The sequence below is a fragment of the Amblyraja radiata genome, chromosome 9 (genome assembly GCF_010909765.2).
Source record: "Amblyraja radiata isolate CabotCenter1 chromosome 9, sAmbRad1.1.pri, whole genome shotgun sequence".
NCBI lineage: Eukaryota > Metazoa > Chordata > Chondrichthyes > Rajiformes > Rajidae > Amblyraja > Amblyraja radiata.
In genome coordinates, this window is record NC_045964.1 from 59,835,882 (window position 1) to 59,857,076 (window position 21,195).

The following is a 21,195-nucleotide window of genomic DNA, read 5'->3' on the forward strand; positions in this document are numbered from 1 at the left end:
CCTTATGAGTTGAAGTTAGAGAAGTCAATGTTCATACCGCTGGGGTGTAAACTACCCAAGCAAAATATGAGGTGCTGTTCCTCCAATTTGCGCTGGGCCTCACTCTGACAGTGGAGGAGGCCCAGGACAGACAGGTCAGTGTGGGAAGTTTAGGTATCTCAATGTCACGTGCACTGAGGTGCTGGTAAAAACAAAGAAGTCCAAACAAGTCAGATAAAACTCTATGTAAATACAATGAAGCCAAACTCGAGGGTCGGCACGGTGGTGCAGCAGTAGAGTTGCTGCCTTACAGCGCCAGAGGCCCGGGTTCGAACCTGGTCTTTAATCGGACTTCACCGAACGTTATTCTCCCTTTATCATGTATCCATACGCCGTGGACAACGCAATTGTTTCATTGACTGGAAGGCACGCACCAAAACGCTCCTCCCCGTAGAGTGTCACTCGTCTGGCTCTGGAGGAACCTTCTGCAGTTCCTGTTAGTGTCACGGCAAGTGAGAACCTGCAGGGAAAATGTTCCCCAATGTTGGGGGGGAGTCCAGAACCAGGGGTCATGCACAGTTTAAGAATTAGGGGCAGGCCATTTAGGACTGAGATGAGGAAAAACTTCTTCACCCAGAGAGTTGTGAATCTGAGGAATTCTCTGCCACAGAAGGCGGCGGAGGCCGATTCACTGGACATTTTCAAGAGTTAGATTTAGCTCTGAGGGCTAGCGGAATCAAGGGACATGGGGGAAAAAGCAGGAACGGGGGTACAGATTTTGGAATGATGATATTGAATGGCGGTGCCGGCTTGAAGGGCCGAATGGCCGACTCCTGCACCTATTTTTCTATGTTTCTACGTTTTGCAACTGGTGAAGCCAAGCTGAGAAACACCACCCCGCTCCCCTCCCTTTCAATAGACAATAGGTGCAGGAGTAGGCCATTCGGCCCTTCGAGCCAGCACCGCCACCACCCTCCCCCCGTGCCAGCTCGGTGCGAAGGAGAGGAGTTACCGGGTTGATCTTCATGGTTCCCCGGACCTTCCTGGCGGTGGTGGTGGCCAGGGTGGTGGTGGTGGCCATGATGGTGGTGGACATCTCTGCGGGCAAGGCGGTGGCCGCTGGCTGGTTGATGATCACCGGCGACACGTCGCCCACCAGCCGCACCGTGCCGTTGACCCTGACGTTGGGGTGGCTCTCGGCGGCCATGTTGAGCACCTTCAGGCCGTTGTAGTAGAGGCCGGACATCTGCCCCTGGAACGGGCGGCTCCTGTTCTTCCCCCCGATGGTGATCGTGGCCTGTGTGTTGAAGATCGTGAGCATGCGGCCTGCCAAAGAGAAGAGGTATCGCCCTCGTCATTGTCCACGCTACATCGTGTTCCCCATTCACACACACACACACACACTCCGCACACTTTTTTTTAAACTTTATTGTTTGTTTTGTTTTTGTTTTTGGGGGATGTGTCCCTAATAAAAATCAATTCAATTCAATTCAACATTCAACACACACACAAACACACACACACACACACACACAACAGTGTGCATCTTTTCCTGCAAAAATAAATGCGATCAATTATTGCAAGAATAATACGTAAATGCTAAACGATACCAAACTCACCAAACCCGCCATCAATGGTACACAAATCACCCGATGATCTCAACAAATATTCTTAACTGTCACGTGCAGGAAGGAACTGCAGACGCTGGTTTCAACCGAAGATAGGCGCCAAAATGCTGGAGTAGCTCAGCGGGACAGGCAGCATCATCTCTGGAGAGAAGGAATGGGTCGAGATCCTTCTTCAGACAAATTTCTTCAATGTAAAACACACACAACAGTCTTATCGTGACTTATCGTGATATGTTTAAGTTTTGCCTTCCATCACAGTGAGGAGGACTCACTGTGATGGATGTTTATGTGAATTGAATTGTGTTGGTGTGTGTCTTGGTTCTTTTTTTGTATGACTGCAGAAACCAAATTTCGTTTGAACCTCATGTGAGGTTCAAATGACAAATAAAAGGTATTGTATTGTATTGTATTGTATCCGAGTTCCGAGGGCTGCGTAGGAAGGAGCTGCAGATGCGGGTTTAGTTTAACTAGAGTAGGGTCTTGACTGAAGAAGGGTCTCGGACTGAAACTTCGCCTATTCCTATTCTCCAGAGATGCTGTCCGTCCCGCTGAGTTACTCCAGCATTTTTGCGCCTACCTTCGGTGTCTTTTGTGTCGATCTGCCGTTTAAACCAGTGTCTGCTGGTTTAGTTTAGAGATACAGTGCGGAAACAGGCCCTTCGGCCCACCGAGCCCGCGCCAACCAGCGATCCCCGCACATTAACACTATCCTACACACACTGGGGACAATTTACATTTATACCAAAGCCGATTAACCTACAAACATGTACGACTTTGGAGTGTGGGAGGAAACCGAAGATCTCGGAGAAAACCCACGCAGGTCACGGGGAAACGCACAAACTCTGTACAGACAGCACCCGTAGTCGGGATCGAACCCTGGTCTCTGGTGCTGTAAGCGCTCGACCGCTGCGCCACAGTGCTGTCCTCCACCGAAGATAGACACAAATTGCTGGAGTAACTCAGCGGGACGGGCAGCATCTCTGGGTAGAAGGAATGGGTGACGTTTCGGGTCGAGTTCCGAGGTTTCTCTCCAGAGATGCTGCCTGTCCCGCCGAGTTACTCCAGCATTTTTGTGTCTATCTTCGAAGATTCCGCAGGGGTCGGTGCTGGGGCCGCTACTCTTCACGTCGCATGTTGATGATTTGGACGAGGGGATTGAAGGCTCTGTGGCCAAGTTTGCGGATGATACGAAGACAGGTGGAGGGGCAGGTAGTGTCGAGAAAGCAGGGACTCTGCAGAAGGACTTGGGCAGGTTGGGGGAGCGGGCAGAGAAGTGGCAGATGGAATATAGTGTAGCAAAGTGTGGAGTCGTGCATTTTGGTCGTAGGAATAAAGGCGTAGACTACAGCCCTGTTACCATGGTTGCTGGCATCAGTGTAACAATTAGGAGACAGTTGGACAGGTCCATGGATAGGACAGGTTTGGGGGGGACATGGGCCAAACGCGGGCAGGTGGGACTAGTGTAGCTGGGACATGTTGGCCGGTGTGGGCAAGTTGGGCCGAAGGGCCTGTTTCCACACTGTATCACTCTATGACGGTGTGACTGTATGAGTGTTTGTAACCTGCAGAGGATACACAATGGGGGTGAATAGAATTGATAAACAAGGAACTGCAGATGCCAGTTTACAAAAAAAAAGAGACAAACTGCTGGAGTAACTCAGCGGGACAGGCAGTATCTCAGGAGAACGTGGAAAGGTGACATTTTGGGGCGGGACCTTACTTCTGACTGGAAATGTCCCTTAATGAATGGGATTGTTACGTTTGTGCAGCGGTAGAGTTGCTGCCTTACAGCGCCAGGGACCCGGGTTCCATCCTGACTAACTACGGGTGCTGTCTGTGCGGAGTTTGCACGTTCTCTGCGTGGGTTTTCTCCGAGATCTCCCGTGTCCTCCCACACTCCAAAGAACGCACAGGTTTGTAGGTCAATTGACTTGGTGTAAATGTAAAATTGACCCTAGTGTGTGTGGGATGGTGTTGGTGTGCGGGGACCGCTGGTCGGCGCGGACTCGGTGGGCCGAAGGGCCTGTTTCCGCGCTATATGTCTAAACTGAAGTGAAAAAGTTACCTGCAATAATGTGGAGCTCTCTGAGGGCCTGCCCAATAGCTGGTTAACATCGCCCTCTGTTATATCCAGCCCACAGCCAGAGCTTGTTCACAATACTTTTGCCAGGCACCACATTTGCATTTAAATGTGTTTTACCCGAGGAACATTAACTTAAACCAATTTTAACCTCATTTTTGAGTCTTCTTTCTGCGTGTTTCAGCACAATATCCGTACTTTTGACAAACCAAAGGTCAAATCGAAAATTAAATGAAAATAACAGACAAAAGCGAAAATGCCCTTCCTTTGAAGTCAGAGAACGAGAGTTGTTCGGGACGTGAGTGAGGTCAGGCTTGGAGTACGGGTGTTCAGGTGAGGTGCAATGCCATTTCGCATTTCACACTCCAAGGACGCGCAGGTTTGTAGGTTAATTGGCTTGGTGTAATTGTAAGTTCTCCCTAGTGTGTGTAGGATAGTGTTAGTGTGCGGGGATCGCTGGTCGGCACGGACTCGGTGGGCCGAAGGACCTGTTTCCGCGCTGTATCCCTAAACGGAACGGCAGACACTGGTTTAAACTGAAGGCAGACACAAAAAGCTGGAGTAACTCACCGGGACAGGCAGCATCTCTGGAGAAAAGGAATAGGCGAAGTTTCGGTCCGAGACCCTTCTTCAGTTGAACGTTTCGGGTCGAGACCCTTCTCTAGTTAAACTAAACCTGCATCTGCAGCTCTTCCCCACACAGTCTGCGGAACTTTGATAAGTGACGATAAGACTGTTGTGTGTGTTTGACATTGAAGAATTTGTCTGAAGAAGGATCTCGACCCGAAAAGTCACCCGTTCCTTCTCTCCAGAGATGCTGCCTGTCCCGCTGAGTTACTCCAGCTTTTTGAGTCTATCTACGGTCGAAGCCAGCATCTGCAGTTCCTTCCTACACAAGAGTGCAAAGGGGATTTACGAGGATGTTGCCAGGACTCGAGGGTCTGAGACATAGGGACAAGTTTGAGGGGGGATCTTATAGAAACTTACAAAATTCTTAAGGGATTGGACAGGCTAGATGCAGGAAGATTGTTCCCGATGTTGGGAAGTCCAGGACAAGGGGTCACAGCTTAAGGATAGAGGGGAAATCCTTTAGAACCGAGATGAGAAAAACATTTTTCACGCAGAGGGTCGTGAATCTCTGGAACTCTCTGCCACAGAAGGTAGTTGAGGCCAGTTCATTGGCTATATTTAAGAGGGAGTTAGATGTAGCCCTTGTGGCTAAAGGGATCAGGGGGTGTGGAGGGAAGGCAGGTACAGGATACTGAGTTGGATGATCAGCCATGATCACATTGAATGGCGGTGCAGGCTCGAAGGGCCGAATAGCCTACTCCTGCACCTATTTTCTATGTTTCTAAGTTGGACAGGCTTGGAATTTATTCTTTGGAGCGGATCGGGGGCTGAGAGGTGATCTTACAGACGTGTATAAAATAATAAAGGGATCTGAATGGGTGAATGTACAGTCTTTTATCCAGAGAGAGGGAATCTATAATGAGAGGATGTAGATTTAAGATTGAGAGGAGAAGTCTTTTAGCCAGGGTAGGGGTACGAAATACAAGAGGACATATGTTTAAGGTGAAGATGGACACAAAATGCTGGAGTAACTCAGCGGGACAGGTAGCATCTCTGGAGAGAAGGAATGGGTGACTTTTCGGGTCGAGACCCTTCTTCAGACTGGTTAGGGATAAGGGAAACGAGAGATATGGACAAGGTTGTGGAGAGATAAAGAACAATGAATGAAAGATATGCAAAAAAGTAACGATGATGAATGAATCAGGCCGTTGTTAGCTGTTTGTTGGGAGATAACGAGAAGCTGGTGCGACTTGGGTGGGGGAGGGATAGAGAGAGAGGGAATGCCGGGGCTACTTGGTGAGAGAAATCAATATTCATACCACTGGGCTGTAAGCTGCCCAAGCAAAATATGAGATGCTGTTCCTCCAATTTGCGTTTAGCCTCACTCTGACAATGGAGGAGGCCCAGGACAGAAAGGTCTTTGTGGGAATGGGAAGGAGAATTAAAGTGTCCAGCAACCGGGAGATCAGGTTGGTGCAGGCAGGCTGAGCGAAGGTGTTCCACGAAACGATCGCCCAGTCTACGTTTGGTCTCGCCAATGTATAAGAGTCCACATCTTGAACAGCGGATACAGTAGATGAGGTTGGAGGAGGTGCAAGTGAACCTCTGCCTGACCTGAAAGGACTGTCGGGGTCCCTGGACAGTCGAGGGAGGAGGTATAGGGACAGGTGTTGCATCTCCTGCGGTTGCAGGGGAAGGTACCTGGGGAGGGGGTGGTTTGGGTAAGAAGGGATGAGTTGACCAGGGAGTTGTGGAGGGAAGGGTCTCTGCGGAAAGCAGACAGGGGTGGAGATGGGCAAATGTGTCTAGTGGTGGGATCCTGTTGCAGGTGGCGAAAATGTTGCAGGATTATGTGTTGTATGCGACGGCTGATGGGGTGGAAGGTGAGGACAAGGGGGATTCTGTCTCTGTTGTGACTAGGGGGAGGGGGAGCAAGGGCGGAGCTGGGGGGTGCTGAGGGCCTCATCTATGATGGGAGAGGGGAACCCCTGTTCCCAAAAGAATGAGGACATGTTTAGGTGAGAAGGGCAAGATTTAATAGGAACTTGAGGGGCAACTTTTTAAAACGGAATGGTGGGTGTATGGAACGAGCTGCCAGAGGAGGTAGTTGAGGCAGGTACCACAACAGCATTTGAAAGACATTTGGACAGGTACTGGATAGGAAAGGCTTGGAGGGAAATAGGCCAAATGTGGGCAAATGGGGTGAACTGGTCGAACAAGAAGTCCTTGGAAGGCAAACAGTGGAGGCCCTGCAACAGCCTGGGGCTCGCCTGAATCGGGCACCCAACCTCGAGACCTTGAGCACAGACCGCTTAGTATATTTTAAGTTTAGAGGCACAGCACGGAAACAGGCCCTCTGGCCCACCGGGTCCGCGCCGACCAGCGATCCCCACACATTAACACTATCCTACACACACTAGGGACAATTTACAATTTTTGTTTAACCTAACCTACAAACCTGTACGTCTTTGGAGTGTGGGAGGAAACCGGAGCACCCGGTGAAAACCCACGCAGATCACGGGGAGAATGTCCAAACTCTGTACATACAGCACCCGTGGTTGGGATCGAACCAGGGTCCTTGGCCCTGTGAGGCAGCATGTCTACTGCTGCGCCACCGTAATCGGGGGTTGTAGTTTGTTAGGGCAATACTCTACGGGGCTGTATGTAAGAAAATAATTTCACTGTGGATGAGGAGAGGATGTTTTCACTGGTGGGGGATTCTAGGACTAGAAGTCATAACCTCAGAATTCAATGACGTTCTTTTAGGAAGGAGATGAGGAGAAATCTCTTCGGTCAGAGGGTGGTGAATCTGTGGAATTCTTTGCCACAGAAGGCTGTGGAGGTCAAGTCAGTGGATATATTTAAGACAGAGATAGATAGATTCTTGATTAGTATGGTTATCAGGGGTTATTGGGAGATGGCAGGGTGGAGAATGGGGTTAGGAGGGAGAGATTCAGTACATCAGCCATGATTGAATGGCGGAGTAGACTTGATGGGCCGAATGGCCTAATTCTACTATTATCCCCTATGACCTCATGACTGTGCGATTGCACATGTGACCACAAAGTGCCGTTGAACCTTTGACCCTTGAACCTCCCCGAGGTTTGGATGAGGCCCTGTCGGAATAAGCGACCCACTCTGTACATGAGCCAACGACGCCTCCCAAGCAAGCAGACCAAACTCAATGGTGCCCATGAGATCCTGCTTTGCCCAGGACGCCCTTTTTCTCCAATGAAGGCAGGTCGTGGCCATCTTGGAACAGCAAATAGTAAATCTTACACTTGCCTTCCAGCACAACTTCAAGGAAACAGTTTCAAAAAGCAAACATGGCGAGGTTAGTGAGCATCAAACAGGTTCAAGATAAATTCAATAACTATGCATGCAGCAAGTTGAATATTAATCCCCAGTCATATTACCTTTAACAATGAGCGTTAAAGGGACTTTATTAATTAGGACCTTGGGTATAAGATGATAGATATTAAAAAAAAACTCCATTTAGGTTAATTTGAAGTTGCTTATAAAATATTAAGGCTTTCGAGTGGACTCCATTTTAGAATCAAACTTAATGTCTACAAATTTACCAGAACCCAGTGAATTATCTTGTAAGTCGCACGTTACAATTCGCCTTTTTAGACAAAGTCCATGCATAACTTTACAAGAAGCCAACACGCTGACAGTCCCTTTAACTACAGTTTAATAATGATAAATTATAAAGATATTTATCAATATAAAAAAGCAGCAAGTTATAAATTACATTAAGACCTTCGTTCAACAGCCAAGATTATTATTATTATTTTTTTAAAGTTACTTGTTTTAACAATCAAGACTTTAACGCAAGCTTTAGGTTTTCCTTTCCTTTTAAAAATAAAGAGAGCACAGAAGTGAAAGAGTTAATGTTAAAGTTTTTAATGGAGATTTACCTTTCTCTTGTAGCCATTCATCAAATACTATCCCTCTGAATTTTTTGGGGACTTTCGTTTTAGCAATCGCCAGGCGTTCATTATCAATGTTTCCTTTAAAGTTTAAAGAGACAGCTTAAAAGAAAAAAAAATCTGGAACGTCAAGAGTTAACACCGAACATTTTACATTTTAATTACAAATTGTTTGTTGTGAAAGAAATTAAAAAACTCCAGTCAACATCAGGGTTTGTTTAAGGGCTGTTTGAGTTTTATAGCGTGTCACCAAGTTAACTCGCTCTTAAGTCGTACTGCGCTTACTAAATGCTGAGGTCGTGATGGCATTAAATTGTCACTGTTATTCCCCTGGGTTTTATGTGACCAGGCGGTGATCTTCGAACTGATTTTAAACGGGAAGGAGTTTGGGTTGGAATGGTTAGCTTTGTTTAGTTTGGAGATGCAATGCGGAAACAAGGCCTTCGACCCACCGAGTCTGCGCCGACCAGCGATCCCCGCACACTAACACCATCCGTTTTCAGGGACAGTTTCTTCCCAGCTGATCGGCAACTGAAGCGGCAACTGAGTCATCCTACCACAACCAGAGAGCAGTCCCGAATTACTATCTACCTCAGTGGTGACCCTCGGACTATCCTTTCTCCCTCCTTCCCCTCTCCTTCCCAGCTCTCACACAGCCCACTGTCTCCGCCACTTCCTTTCTTCTTCCCGCCCCCCCCCCCCACATCAGTCTGAAGAAGGGTCTCGACCCGAAACGTCGCCTATTTCCTTCGCTCCATAGATGCTGCCTCACCCGCTGAGTTACTCCAGCATCTTTGTCCACACTCGGACTATCCTTGATCGGACTTTGCTGGCTTTACCTTGCACTAAACGTTATTCCCATAGCATGAACCTGTACACTGTACATGGGTCGATTGTAATCTTGTTTATTCACTGTACCTCGGTACACGTGACAATAAACGTAACTAAATAACTAACATAAGGGACGATTCGTAATTTTTTTTCAACAAAGTCACCCGGAGAAAACCCACGGAGGCCACGGAGAGAACGAACAAACTCCGTGCAGACAGCACCCATAGTCGGGATCGAACCTGGGCCCCTGGCGCTGTGAGGCAGCGACTCTACCACTGCGCCACCGTGCCGCCCTGCTGGAGGAATCGTTGCCTTGCCTCTGTATTTGCAGAAGAGGTCAACGACCTTGTCTTTCGATCTATGAACGTACTTGGGTCAATCAGTTCCTCGAGCTATTCGATAAAATCACATCTGATCTGATTCACCACACTCTGACTGAAGAAATTCCTCCTCATCTCCTTTGTAAAGGTACATCCTCTTATTCTGAGGCTGTGCCCTCTAGTCCTAGACTCTCTCACTGGTGGAAACATCCTCTCCACCTCCACTCTATCCAAGCCTTTCGCCCGCAGGGAGGTGGGTGTAAACCACAGTGCTTACAGGGAGTACGTACAAACTCCACACAGACAGCACTGGAAGTCAGGATTGGAACCAAGAGACTGGAGCTGCAGCATTAACTGCTGCGTCTGTGTCAAAGGTGCTATCCAAATGAAAGATCTTGCTGTTGAGCTCAATTAAGCATCAAAATTAGTTCCATTCTAAGTCTGTGTAGGAAGGAACTGCAGATACTGGTTTATACCGAAGATAGACACAAAGTGCTGGAGTATTTCAGCGGGTCAGGCAGCATCTCCGGAGGCAGCGGTAGAGCTACTGCCTTACAGCGCCAGAGACCCGGGTTCGATCCCGACTACGGGTGCTGTCTGTGTGGAGTTTGTACGTTCTCCCCATGACCTGCGTGGGTTTTCTCCGAGATCCTCGGTTTCCTCCCACACTCCAAAGACGTACAGGTTTGTAGGTTTATTGGCTTGGTATGAATGTAAAATTGTCCCTAGTGTGTGTAAGATAGCGTACGTGTGTGGGGATCGCTGATCGGTGTGGACCCGGTGGTCCGAAGGGCCTGGTCCCGCGCTGTATATCCAAGTTTGAACTAAACCAAACTAAACTGGCTCTGGCAAAGAATTCCACAGATTCACCACCCTCTGACTAAAGAAATTCCTCCTCATCTCCTTTCTAAAGGAACGTCCTTTAATTCTGAGGCTGTGGCCGGTCTCACATGGTTTTAAGAATAAGGGGTAAGCCATTCAGAACGGAGACGAGGAAACACTTTTTCTCACAGAGAGTGGTGAGTCTGTGGAATTCTCTGCCGAGGCTGGTTCTCTGGATACTTTCAAAAGAGGGCTAGATAGGGCTCTTAAAGATAGCGGAGTCAGGGGATATGGGGGAAGGCAGGAACGGGGTACTGATTGGGGATGATCAGCCGTGATCACATTGAATGGCGGTGCTGGCTCGAAGGGCCGAATGGCCTACTCCTGCACCTATTGTCTATTGTGTCTATTGAAGCTTTTACCTTGCCAGGGAAATAACAGTGAAATCTATTTGCCGACAACGAATTGTATCATTTAAATAATTTTTTGGAAAAAAGACAATGAATGGATCTGAAGTTCTTTCATGAAAGACGCAAAAAAAAAAAGAAGCACTTTAAGTTCTGAATAGCCCACAAATGAGACCACGAGATATGGATGCGGACGTTTTAGAATCCATTCTCATGGCCAGGTGAGACCTATCCCAGGGGGGACGGGATGAAACATTTATTTTATCTTTTAGTCATTTTTAATGGACTGAACATGCAGAGTCATTCCATTTCATTTACCATCGTAACTTAGACTTGTATTGAACAATATAACACGACACAAAGCACAGATAATAGGGACGTCAGAACATTGCACACCCGCGATCCAAACGCTAATGAGTTTCATGACGAAAAAATTAATATTCAGATCAACATCTGCATTATTTTTGAACAAAACAACAAATATGACCAGCCATGATCACATTGAATGGCGGTGCTGGCTCGAAGGGCCGAATGGCCTACTCATGCACCTATTGTCTATTGTCTATTGTCTATTGACATTCTTGTATCGGAAGGAACTGCAGATGCGGGTTCAAACCGAAGGTAGACACACAGTGGATATTTTTTGAGGCAGAGATAGATAGATTCTTGATCAGTATGGGTGTCAGGGGTTATGGGGAGAAGGCAGGAGAACAAAGTTGAGAGGGAGAGATAGATCAGCCATGATTGAATGGCGGGTCAGACTTGATGGGACGAATGGCCTAATTCTACTATCACATGATCTTATGATCTTATGATCTTCAGTCTGTAGAAGGGTCTCGACCCGAAACATCTCCTATTCCTTCGCTCCATAGATGCTGCCTCACCCGCTGAGTTTCTCCAGCAATTTTATCTACTTTCTTTCTTATAAAAAGCTGGAGTAACTCAGCGGGACAGGCAGCATCTCTGGAGAGAAGGACTGGGTGACGTTTAGGGTCGAGACCCTTCTACAGAGCCGACACACGGCACCCATTCCTGGTCTTTCGATTCAGCACCGCCATTCAATATGATCATGGCTGATCGTCCAGAATCAGAACCCTGTTCCTGCTTTCTCCCCATTTCCCTTGATTCCGTTAGCCCTGAGAGCTATATCCAAATCTCTTGAAAACATCCAGTGAATTGGCCTCCACTGCCTTCTGTGGCAGAGAATTCCACAGATTTACAACTCTCTGGGTGAAAATGTTTTTCCTCAACTCAGTCCTAAATGGCCTACTCCGTATTCTTAAACTGTGTGACCCCTGGTTCTGGACTCCCCCTACATGGGGAACATTTTTCCTGCATCTAGCCTGTCCAATCCCTTAATAATTTTATATGTTTCTATAAGATCCCCCTCATCCTTTAAATTCTAGTGAATACAAGCCCAGTCAACCCATTCTTTCATCATATATCAGTCCTGCCATCCTAGGAATTAACCTGGTGAACCTATGCTGCACTCCCTCAATAGCAAGAATGTCCTTCCTCAAATTTGGAGACCAAAACTGCACACAATACTCCAGGTGCGGTCTCACCAGGGCCCTGTACAACTGCAGTGTGACCTCCTTGCTCCTAAACTCAAATCCTCTCACAATGAAGGCCAACATGCCATCAGCTTTCTTCACTGCCTGCTGCACCTGCCTGCTTACTGTAGCTGCATGCTTACTCTCAGAGTTTCTATAAGATCCCCTCTCATCCGTCTAAATTCCAGTGAATACAGAAGGCATTTGAACAAAAGACATTCCTTCCCACTCCAACTGGGACTTCAGGTTTTTACTGCCTCTGGTTTATGACACATTGGAGATCTGTTCCAGACCTTATACTTCACTTTTATACCCGTCACCTGGTCCTAAATCCTTTGAGAGACACGGGCTCTGTTCAGCTAACGCAGGAAGACGTCTGCACCTTATTACCCGTTTAAATCACGGATATTAAACTGTGAGCGTGTGCGTGTGTGTGTGTGCGCGCTCTACATCTTCTAGCCCGTTATTGATGGCGGAGTGTCAGGTTTCTAATTGTTGAATCACCTTCAACAGTGTCCTTCCCAAGCGACAGAAACACTCGCTTCTCTCATCTGCCAGAATAGCTTTAGGAGGGCTGAATGGCCTCATCTGTCCTAAACCTATCCACACAGATCAGAAGTTCATAAGCTCTAGGAAGGAACAGAATCAGGCCATTCGGCCCATCGAGCCCATCATCCTGCACTCCAAAGACCTACAGGTTTGTAATAATAATAATAATAATGGATGGGATTTATATAGCGCCTTTCTAATACTCAAGGCGCTTAGTCCAAGTCCAAGTCCAAGTTACATTTATTGTCACACGCACCAATTGGTACAGTGAGATTTGAGTTACCAACTTAATTGGCTTCTATTTGAGGGCGGGGTGGGGGGGGGGGGGGGGCGGGGACTGGGGGGGGGGGGGGGGGGGGGGGGGGGGGTAGTTGAAGAGACTGTGGGGAGAATATTTTTTTTAACGTCGGATTAACCTAGAGTTTCTGAAAGAAGGGTAGATGGTGGAGGTTAGTAATGGTATCTTGGACCAAAGGGCTTGTTTCCATTCTGCCTCTTTGAAACAAAACCAGAAAGATATCATCTATATAATGGAAAATAATCTAGTCCTGGACATTTGTCCTATCAAGACACCTGGCTGTTTGTCGGCACTGGGCCTGTACTCGCTGGAGTTTAGAAGGATGAGGGGACACCTCGTTGAAATAGTGTATGGCTTGGATAGAGTGGATGTGGAGAGGATGCTTCCGCTAGTGGGAGAGTCCAGGACTAGAGGTCATAGCCTCAGAATTAAAGGATGTTCCTTTAGGTAGGAGATGGAGGCCAAGTCAGTGGATATTTTTAAGGCAGAGATAGATAGATTCTTAATTTAGTACGGGTGACAAGGGTTATGGGGGGGGAAGGCAGGAGAATGGGGTTGGAGGGAGAGATAGATCAGCCGTGATTTGACTTCTGCGGAGTGGAATTGATGGGTCAAGTGGCCTAATTCTGCTCCTAACACTTAAGGCCGTATGAAGTAGTCATGGATGGGTACTGGTGAACAGCTTCACCTACCAGCACCTTCATAGGTTCTAAGAGCAGAGCGAGGCCATTCGGTCCATCGAGTCTACTTTGTCATTCGATCATGGCTGATCTATCTTTCCCTCTAAACCCCATTGAGGGGATCTTATTGAAACGTATAAGATTATTAAGGGGTTGGACACGCTAGAGGCAGGAAACATGTTCCAGATGTTGGGGGAGTCCAGAACTAGAGGCCACAGTTTAAGAATAAGGGGGAAGCCATTTAGAACGGAGACGAGGAAACACTTTTTCACACAGAGAGTTGTGAGTCTGTGGAATTATCTGCCTCAGAGGCCGGTTGTCTGGATACTTTCAAGAGAGAGCTAGATAGGGCTCTTAAAGACAGCGGAGTCAAGGGATATGGGGAGAAGGCAGGAACGGGGTACTGACTGTGGATGATCAGCCATGATCACATTGAATGGAGGTGCTGGCACGAAGGGCCGAATGGCCTACTCCTGCACCTATTGTCTATTGTCTATTGTCCTGCCTTCCCCACATCACCCCTGACACCCGTACTAATCAATCTGCCTTAAAAATACTCAGCGACAACCTCCACCGCCGTCTCTGGCAATGAATTCCACAGATTCCATGGATGAAGAAACTCAGTTGCACATGAACCACCAAAAGACGGGCAGGGTTGTGGGTTGATGGGACGCGTAAATGGGCCAGCATGGCCACGACGGGCCGAAGGTTCTGCTTCTGTGCCCTGTGACCCTTTCTCTCAACGACCCTCCCCCCCCCCTGTGCCTTTTGCCTGACAGGTATAACAACAGCCTGGAGTGGAATGTGTCTCAAACTCTCAAACGGCACCTCTGAGCGTTGTACAGATCACACATCAAGGACACAGCCCAAGCGCTGGTCCAAATGACAGTGATAAATGTTTCACCTCATTCCTCAGTGGTTCTGGACGTCACTTGATCCCCCTGGTACCTCTCCCGCCTTTTGTTACCATGCCATCTATTTTGCCAACCACGCACTTTAAACCAAAAATAAAATGCTCGGACAAAAGCAATCCGCAAATAACATTAAATGCACCTGCGATTGCTTTGGGTACCAGCTCAGCTCTTTGGCTTAGATAGTTTAGTTTGGTTTTAGGTTAGAGAGACAGAGTGGAAACAGACCACTTCGGCCCACCAGGACCGCGCCTACCAGCGATCCCCGCACACTAACACTATCCAACACAATGACTTGAAGGGCCTCGACCCGAAACGTCACCTATTTCATTCGCTCCATAGATGCTGCCTCACCCGCTGAGTTTCTCCAGCATTTTTGTCCACCTTCGATTTTTCCAGCATCTGCAGTTCTTTCTTAAACAATCCTACACACACGAGTGTTTTTATTACTTTTACATTTACTGTTTCCATTTATACCGAGCCAATTAACCTACAAACCTGCACGTCTATGGGGTGTGGGAGGAAACCGAAGATCTCGGAGAAAACCCACGCAGTCACGGGGGGGGAACGTACAAACTACGCACAGACAGCACCCCTTGTCAGGATGGAACCCGGGTCTCTGCCACTGTGAGGCAGCGGCTCTACCTGCTGCGCCACCGTGCCGCCCCTAACATGACGGTGGAGGCCGGTTCTCAGGATGCTTTCAAGAGAGAGCTAGATAGGGCTCTTAAAGATAACGGAGTCAGGGGATATGGGGAGAAGGCAGGAACGGGGTACTGATTGGGGATGATCAGCCATGATCATATTGAATGGCGGTGCTGGCTCGAAGGGCCGAATGGCCTACTCCTGCACCTATTGTCTATTGTCTAGGACAACATAATTTGTCTTCTGATATTCCTATTCCTAGTTTAGTTTAGAGATATGGCGCATAAACAGGCCCTTCGGCCCTTCGAGTCCACGCCAACCAGTGATCACCCCCTGCACAAATTCTATCCCACACACACTAGGGACAATTTACAGAAGAAAAACAACCCACAAACCTGTACGTCTTTGAGAGGGGCGGGAAGAAGAAAGAAAGAGGCGGAGACAGTGGGCTGTTGGAGAGCTGGGAAGGGGAGGGGATGGAAGGAGAAAGCAGGGACTACCTGAAATTGGAGAAGTCAATGTTCATACCGCTGGGGTGTAAACTACACAGGTGAAATACGAGGTGCTGCTCCTCCAATTTGCGGTGGGACTCACTCTGGCCATGGAGGAGGCCCAGGACAGAAAGGTCGGATACGGAATGGGAGGGGGAGTTGAAGTGCTGAGCCACCAGGAGATCAGGTTGGTTAATGCAAACTTGTTAATAAACAACTAGAAAATACTGGAGTAACTCAGGGGGACAGGCAGCATCTCTGGAGAGAAGGAATGGGTGACGTTTAGGGTCGAGACCCTTCTTCAGCCTGACAGTCACGGGAGAGTGAGACAGAGAGATATGGATGGTAAGGTGTGAAAATGAGAGATCAAAGTGGACGCTGGGCAAGGGAAATGTAGAATGGTACAGAAGGGTCTCGACCCCGAAACGTCAGCCATTCCTTCTCTCCAGAGATGCTGCCTGTCCCGCTGAGTTACTGCAGCTTTTTATGTGTCTATCTTTGGTGTAAACCAGCATCTGCAGTTCCTTCCTACATAGAGTGGACCATTGTTGGCTGAGGGGAAGGCGACTATGAGGCATACAATCCGTGAAATTTGATCAGAAGGACAGGGGAACTAGTCGGAGGACTAGGATGGGGGAGGGATGGAGAGAGAGGGAAAGCATGGGTTATGTGACATCAGAGAAGTCAATTTTCATACCGTTGGGTTGTAAGCTGCCCAAGCGAACTATGGAAGTTTGAGTGCGGGAATTTCTAATGGGTCTTGCCAGGCCACAATGATTCACCGGTTATTTTGTTTAATATCACGGCACCAATAGTCAATAATTGCAGGAGTAGGCCATTCGGCCCTTCGAGCCAGCACCGCCATTCAATGTGATCATGGCTGATCATCATCAGTACCCCGTTCCTGCCTTCTCCCCGTATCCCCTGACTCCGCAACCATTAAGAGCCCTATCTAGCTCTCTCTTGTAAGTATCCGGATTTATAACCGGTCTCCACCGCCCTCTGAGGCAGAGATTGCTGCCGGTAGAGTTGAGGAAGAGTTGCTGCCTTACAGCGCCAGGGACCCGGGTTCAATCCCGACTACGGGTGCTGTCTGTACGGAGTTTGTGCGATCTCCCCGTGATCGCGTGTGTTTTCACCGAGATCTTAGTTTTCCTCCCGCACTCCAAAGACGTACAGGTTTGTAGGTTAATTGGCTGGATTGGTATAAATGTAAACATTGTCCCTAGCTTGTGTAGGGCAGTGTTAGTGTAGGTTTTCTCCGAGATCTTCGGTTTCACCCACGTGGGTTTTCTCCGAGATCTTCGGTTTCCCCCCCACCCTCCAAAGAAGTACAGGTTTGTGGTTTAATCGGCTTAGTATGAAGGTACAATTGTCCTTAGTTTGTCCCTAAATTGTCCCTCAGCCATGATCACATTGAATGGCGGTGCTGGCTCGAAGGGCCGAATGGCCTACTCCTGCACCTATTGTCTATTGTGTGTGTGTAGGATAGCGTTGATGAGCGGGGATCGCTGGTCGGCACGGACTCAGTGGGCCGAAGGGCCTGTTTCCGCACTGTATCTCTAAACTAAACTAAACACAGGAGAACACGTATAGGCAAAAATAAAGCATGCTTTATCGTCCCACTTTGCTCTGCTGTCTGTTATCTGTGTATTACGCCCACAACAGACTGCGAAAGGGTGCAGATAAATCGCCAGAGAAATGATTGAAGCGCGTGTGATGCTGTTTGGTGATAGCAGTAATTGTATTTGGCTTCAAAGATACAAGGTTATCCGTAACGTGCCTTTGGATGCCGGGAATAAATCAGACTAGCTCTGTGAGTCAAGTGTGAAACCAAGAAGTGTGAAAACGCACACCTCCAGATTCAGGGACAGTTTCTTCCCAGCTGTTATCAGGCAACTGAACCAGCCCACCACAACCAGAGAGCAGTGCTGACCTACTATCTACCTCATTGGTGACCCTCGGACTATCCTTGATCGGACTTTGCTGGCTTTACTTTGCACTAAACGTTTTTCACGTTATTCTTTTCATCATGTATCAGTACACCTTCCCGCCCTCCCTGTATCTGTACACAATGGACGGCTCGATTATAATCATGTGTTGTCTTTCCGCGGAGTGGTGAACACGCATCAAGAGCTTTGTTAACACGCACTCACACACGCACGCACACACGCGCTCACACATGCGCGCACACACGCACACACACACGCACGCACACATGCAAGCACACACTCACTCACTCCCACACGCACGCACACGCGCTCACACACGCACGCACACACGCACACACACACGCATGCACACACGCAAGCACACACTCACTCACACACGCACGCACACATGCACTCACACACGCACTCACACACGCACTCGCACACACACTCACACACACACGCGCATGCGCACAAACAGACACAGACAGGCGCACACGCGCACAAACAGACACAGGCAGGCGCACACGCATGCACGCACACACACATGCAAGCACACGCACGCACACACATACGCACTCACACACACGCACAAAAGCACGCACTCACACACGCACGCACACACAGACACAGACAGGCGCACATGCACGCCCTCACACACACACGCACGCACACATGCACAAATGCATGCAAGCACACGCACACGCACACACACGCATACGCACTCACGCACATGCACACACGCACAGACACACACACACACGCACAGACACACACACACGCAAATACACACACATACACGCACACACACAGGCACACGCACACCCACAGCCTTGGTTGCATTAAGGGCTTTGAGTTATTTTGCACTAATATTAGACTTTTATTTAATTTATTGTGCTGTAACTTTTTGTGCTGCCTATGTGGATTTGGCAAGTTTAGTTTAGTTTAGTTTAGTTTAGTTTAGAGATACAGCATGGCAACAAGCCCTTCGGCCCACCGTGTCCGCACCGACCAGCGATCCCCGCACACTAACCCCATCCTTCTCACAATTTACAACTCTACTGAGCCAATTAACCTACAAACCTGTACGTCTTTGGCTGTGTGGGAAGAAACTGAAGATATCGGTGAAAACCCACGCAGGTCACGGGGTGAACGTACAAACTCCGTACAGGCAGCACCCGTAGTCAGGATCGAAATTGGGTCTCTGGCGCTGTGAGGCAGTAACTCTACCTCTGCACCACCGTGCTGCTCTGAATGTGGAACGTTGAATTTTCTCCGGGTGCCCTGGTTTCCTCCCACATCCATTGGGACGACAGATGGCACAATGGGCTAAGTGTTCGGCTGGCAACCGGAAGGTAGCTGGTTCGAATCCCGCTTGGAGTGCATACTGTCGTTTTGTCCTTGGGCAAGACACTTCACCCACCTTTGCCTGTGTGTGAATGTGTGTGAATGTGTGTGAGTGATTGGTGGTGGTCGGAGGGGCCGTAGGCGCAGAATGGCAGCCACGCTTCCGTCAGTCTGCCCCAGGGCAGCTGTGGCTACAGAAGTAGCTTACCACCACCGAGTGTGACTGAGGAGTGAATGAATAATGCGATGTAAAGCGCCTTGAGTATTAGAAAGGCGCTATATAAATCCCATCCATTATTATTATTATCCCAAAGACTTGTTGTTTGTAGGTTAAATGGCCCTCTGTAAATTGACCATAGTGTGTGGGGAGTGGATGGGAAGGTGGGACAACCTGCTGGCAATCAGGTTTAGATTGGTACATGATAGACAATAGACAATAGGTGCAGGAGTAGGCCATTCGGCCCATTGAGCCAACACCGCCATTCAATATGATCATGGCTGATCATCCACAATCAGCACCCCGTTCCTGCCTTCTCCCCATATCCCCTGACTCCGCTATCTTTAAGAGCTCTATCTAACTCTCTTTTGAAAGCATCCAGAGAACTGGTCTCCACTGCCCACTGAGGCAGAGAATTCCAGAATCACAACTCTCTGTGAGAAAAAATGTTTCCTCATCTCCGTTCTAAATGGCTTACCCCTTATTCTTAAACTGTGACCCCTGGTTCTGGACTCCCCCATCATCGGGAATATGTTTCCTGCCTCTAGCATGTCCAAACCCTTAATAATCTTATATGTTTCAATAAGATCCTTCTCATCCTTCTAAACTCCAGAGTGTACAAGCCCAGCCGCTCCATTCTCTCAGCATATGACACTCCTGCTATGCCGGGAATTAACCTGGTAAACCTACGCTGCACTCCCACAATAGCAAGAATGTCCTTCCTCAAATTTGGAGAGCAGAACTGCACACAATACTCCAGGTGTGGTCTCACTAGGGCCCTGTACAACTGCAGAAGGACCTCTTTGTTCCTGCACTCAACTCCTCTTGGGCGACATGCCATTAGCTTGCTAGTATAGACACGGAGGGCCTGTTTCTAAGCTGCGTGACTCTGACAAGCACACAACCTCCAGTGAAGCACTGATGTTGGGTTTCCCGTTGAAAACTAAACCCAGTTAATTAATCAAAAAAATGTGATCATCAAAATTTTTTTTAATCCTCTAAGTAATAAGAGTCATACAGTTATGGAGCTGTCCCAGTGTACGAGCTAATTCAAGAGTTCTCCCGAGTTTCCTCTGATTTGAACTCGGAGAAATATGGTAATAGCCACTTGTCGGTACTCAGGGCTCTCGTGGACATTTTTCAACATGTTAAAAAATCTTCACGAGTCTTTCCGAGCTTACCACGTTTCCCGAGTACCTGCCGTTAGCGTTACGAGCCGCTAAGAGACGTCCCGAGCTCCGACGTACCCGCTACGTACATTCTACGTGCTTCCACGAGTTTGATTTTTTTTTAAACTCGGGAGAGCTCTTGAATGAACTCGTACAGTGGGACAGGGCCATTAAACAGCACAAAACATGCCCTATGGCTGAACTTGTCGATGCCCCTCTTAGCTAGCGCATTTGCTTGCATTTGGACCATGGCTCTCTCTTAATCTTTCCTTCAGTATCGAGATCCCTGTCCAAGTGTCTTGTAAATACTGTTATGGTACCCATAAGATCCTATAGCGAGCAAGATAGTCCACGTGACGAAAAAGACGTAGTACTTGTAGACGTAGTCATGGGCAGATTCATCAGTAATTTTCGGCCCCATTTCCGGAACCGGCTTCCGTCTCCGGACCAAAGATCCCGTAGCAAAGATACTGGTGCGGAGACGGAAGCCGGTTACGGAAACATCCTCGTAAAAAATAAAAGTTCTTTTGAAAAAATCTTCTCCTCATTTTTTCAGAATTTAAATTTATTAACACAAACTGTTCCCCCGCAACGTTCCCCCGCAACGTTGATTACACTGCGAGTCCGGTCGGGTCGGGTTACGGAAATGGATGAAAAAAAGGCCCACGTTCCGTTCCGTTGCGTACTACACGTCAGCCCATTGCATTTAGCAGGAGTGGTCTATCTTGCTCCGCTATAGGATCTTTGATGGTACCTGCCTCAATGACTGTACCTCCTCTGGCAGCTCGTTCCATACACCTATCACATGTGAAAAATTTGTCACTCAGGTTCCGAT

The 21,195-nt window shown here is 48.2% G+C and overlaps 1 protein-coding gene across 19 annotated transcripts in view; it reads right to left on the minus strand.

The window, feature by feature from the left end:
- Window positions 1-21,195, minus strand: part of nrxn3 (neurexin 3) — a 1,403,890-nt gene that overhangs the window by 55,341 nt on the left and 1,327,354 nt on the right. For all 19 annotated transcript variants that reach the window (XM_033027583.1, XM_033027578.1, XM_033027577.1 and 16 more), the window contains 2 exons: window positions 8,178-8,270; window positions 992-1,305 (listed from right to left, as the gene is read on the minus strand). In XM_033027583.1, the coding sequence (XP_032883474.1) occupies window positions 992-1,305; window positions 8,178-8,270 (407 nt within the window). The remainder of the gene's footprint in view (window positions 1-991; window positions 1,306-8,177; window positions 8,271-21,195) is intronic.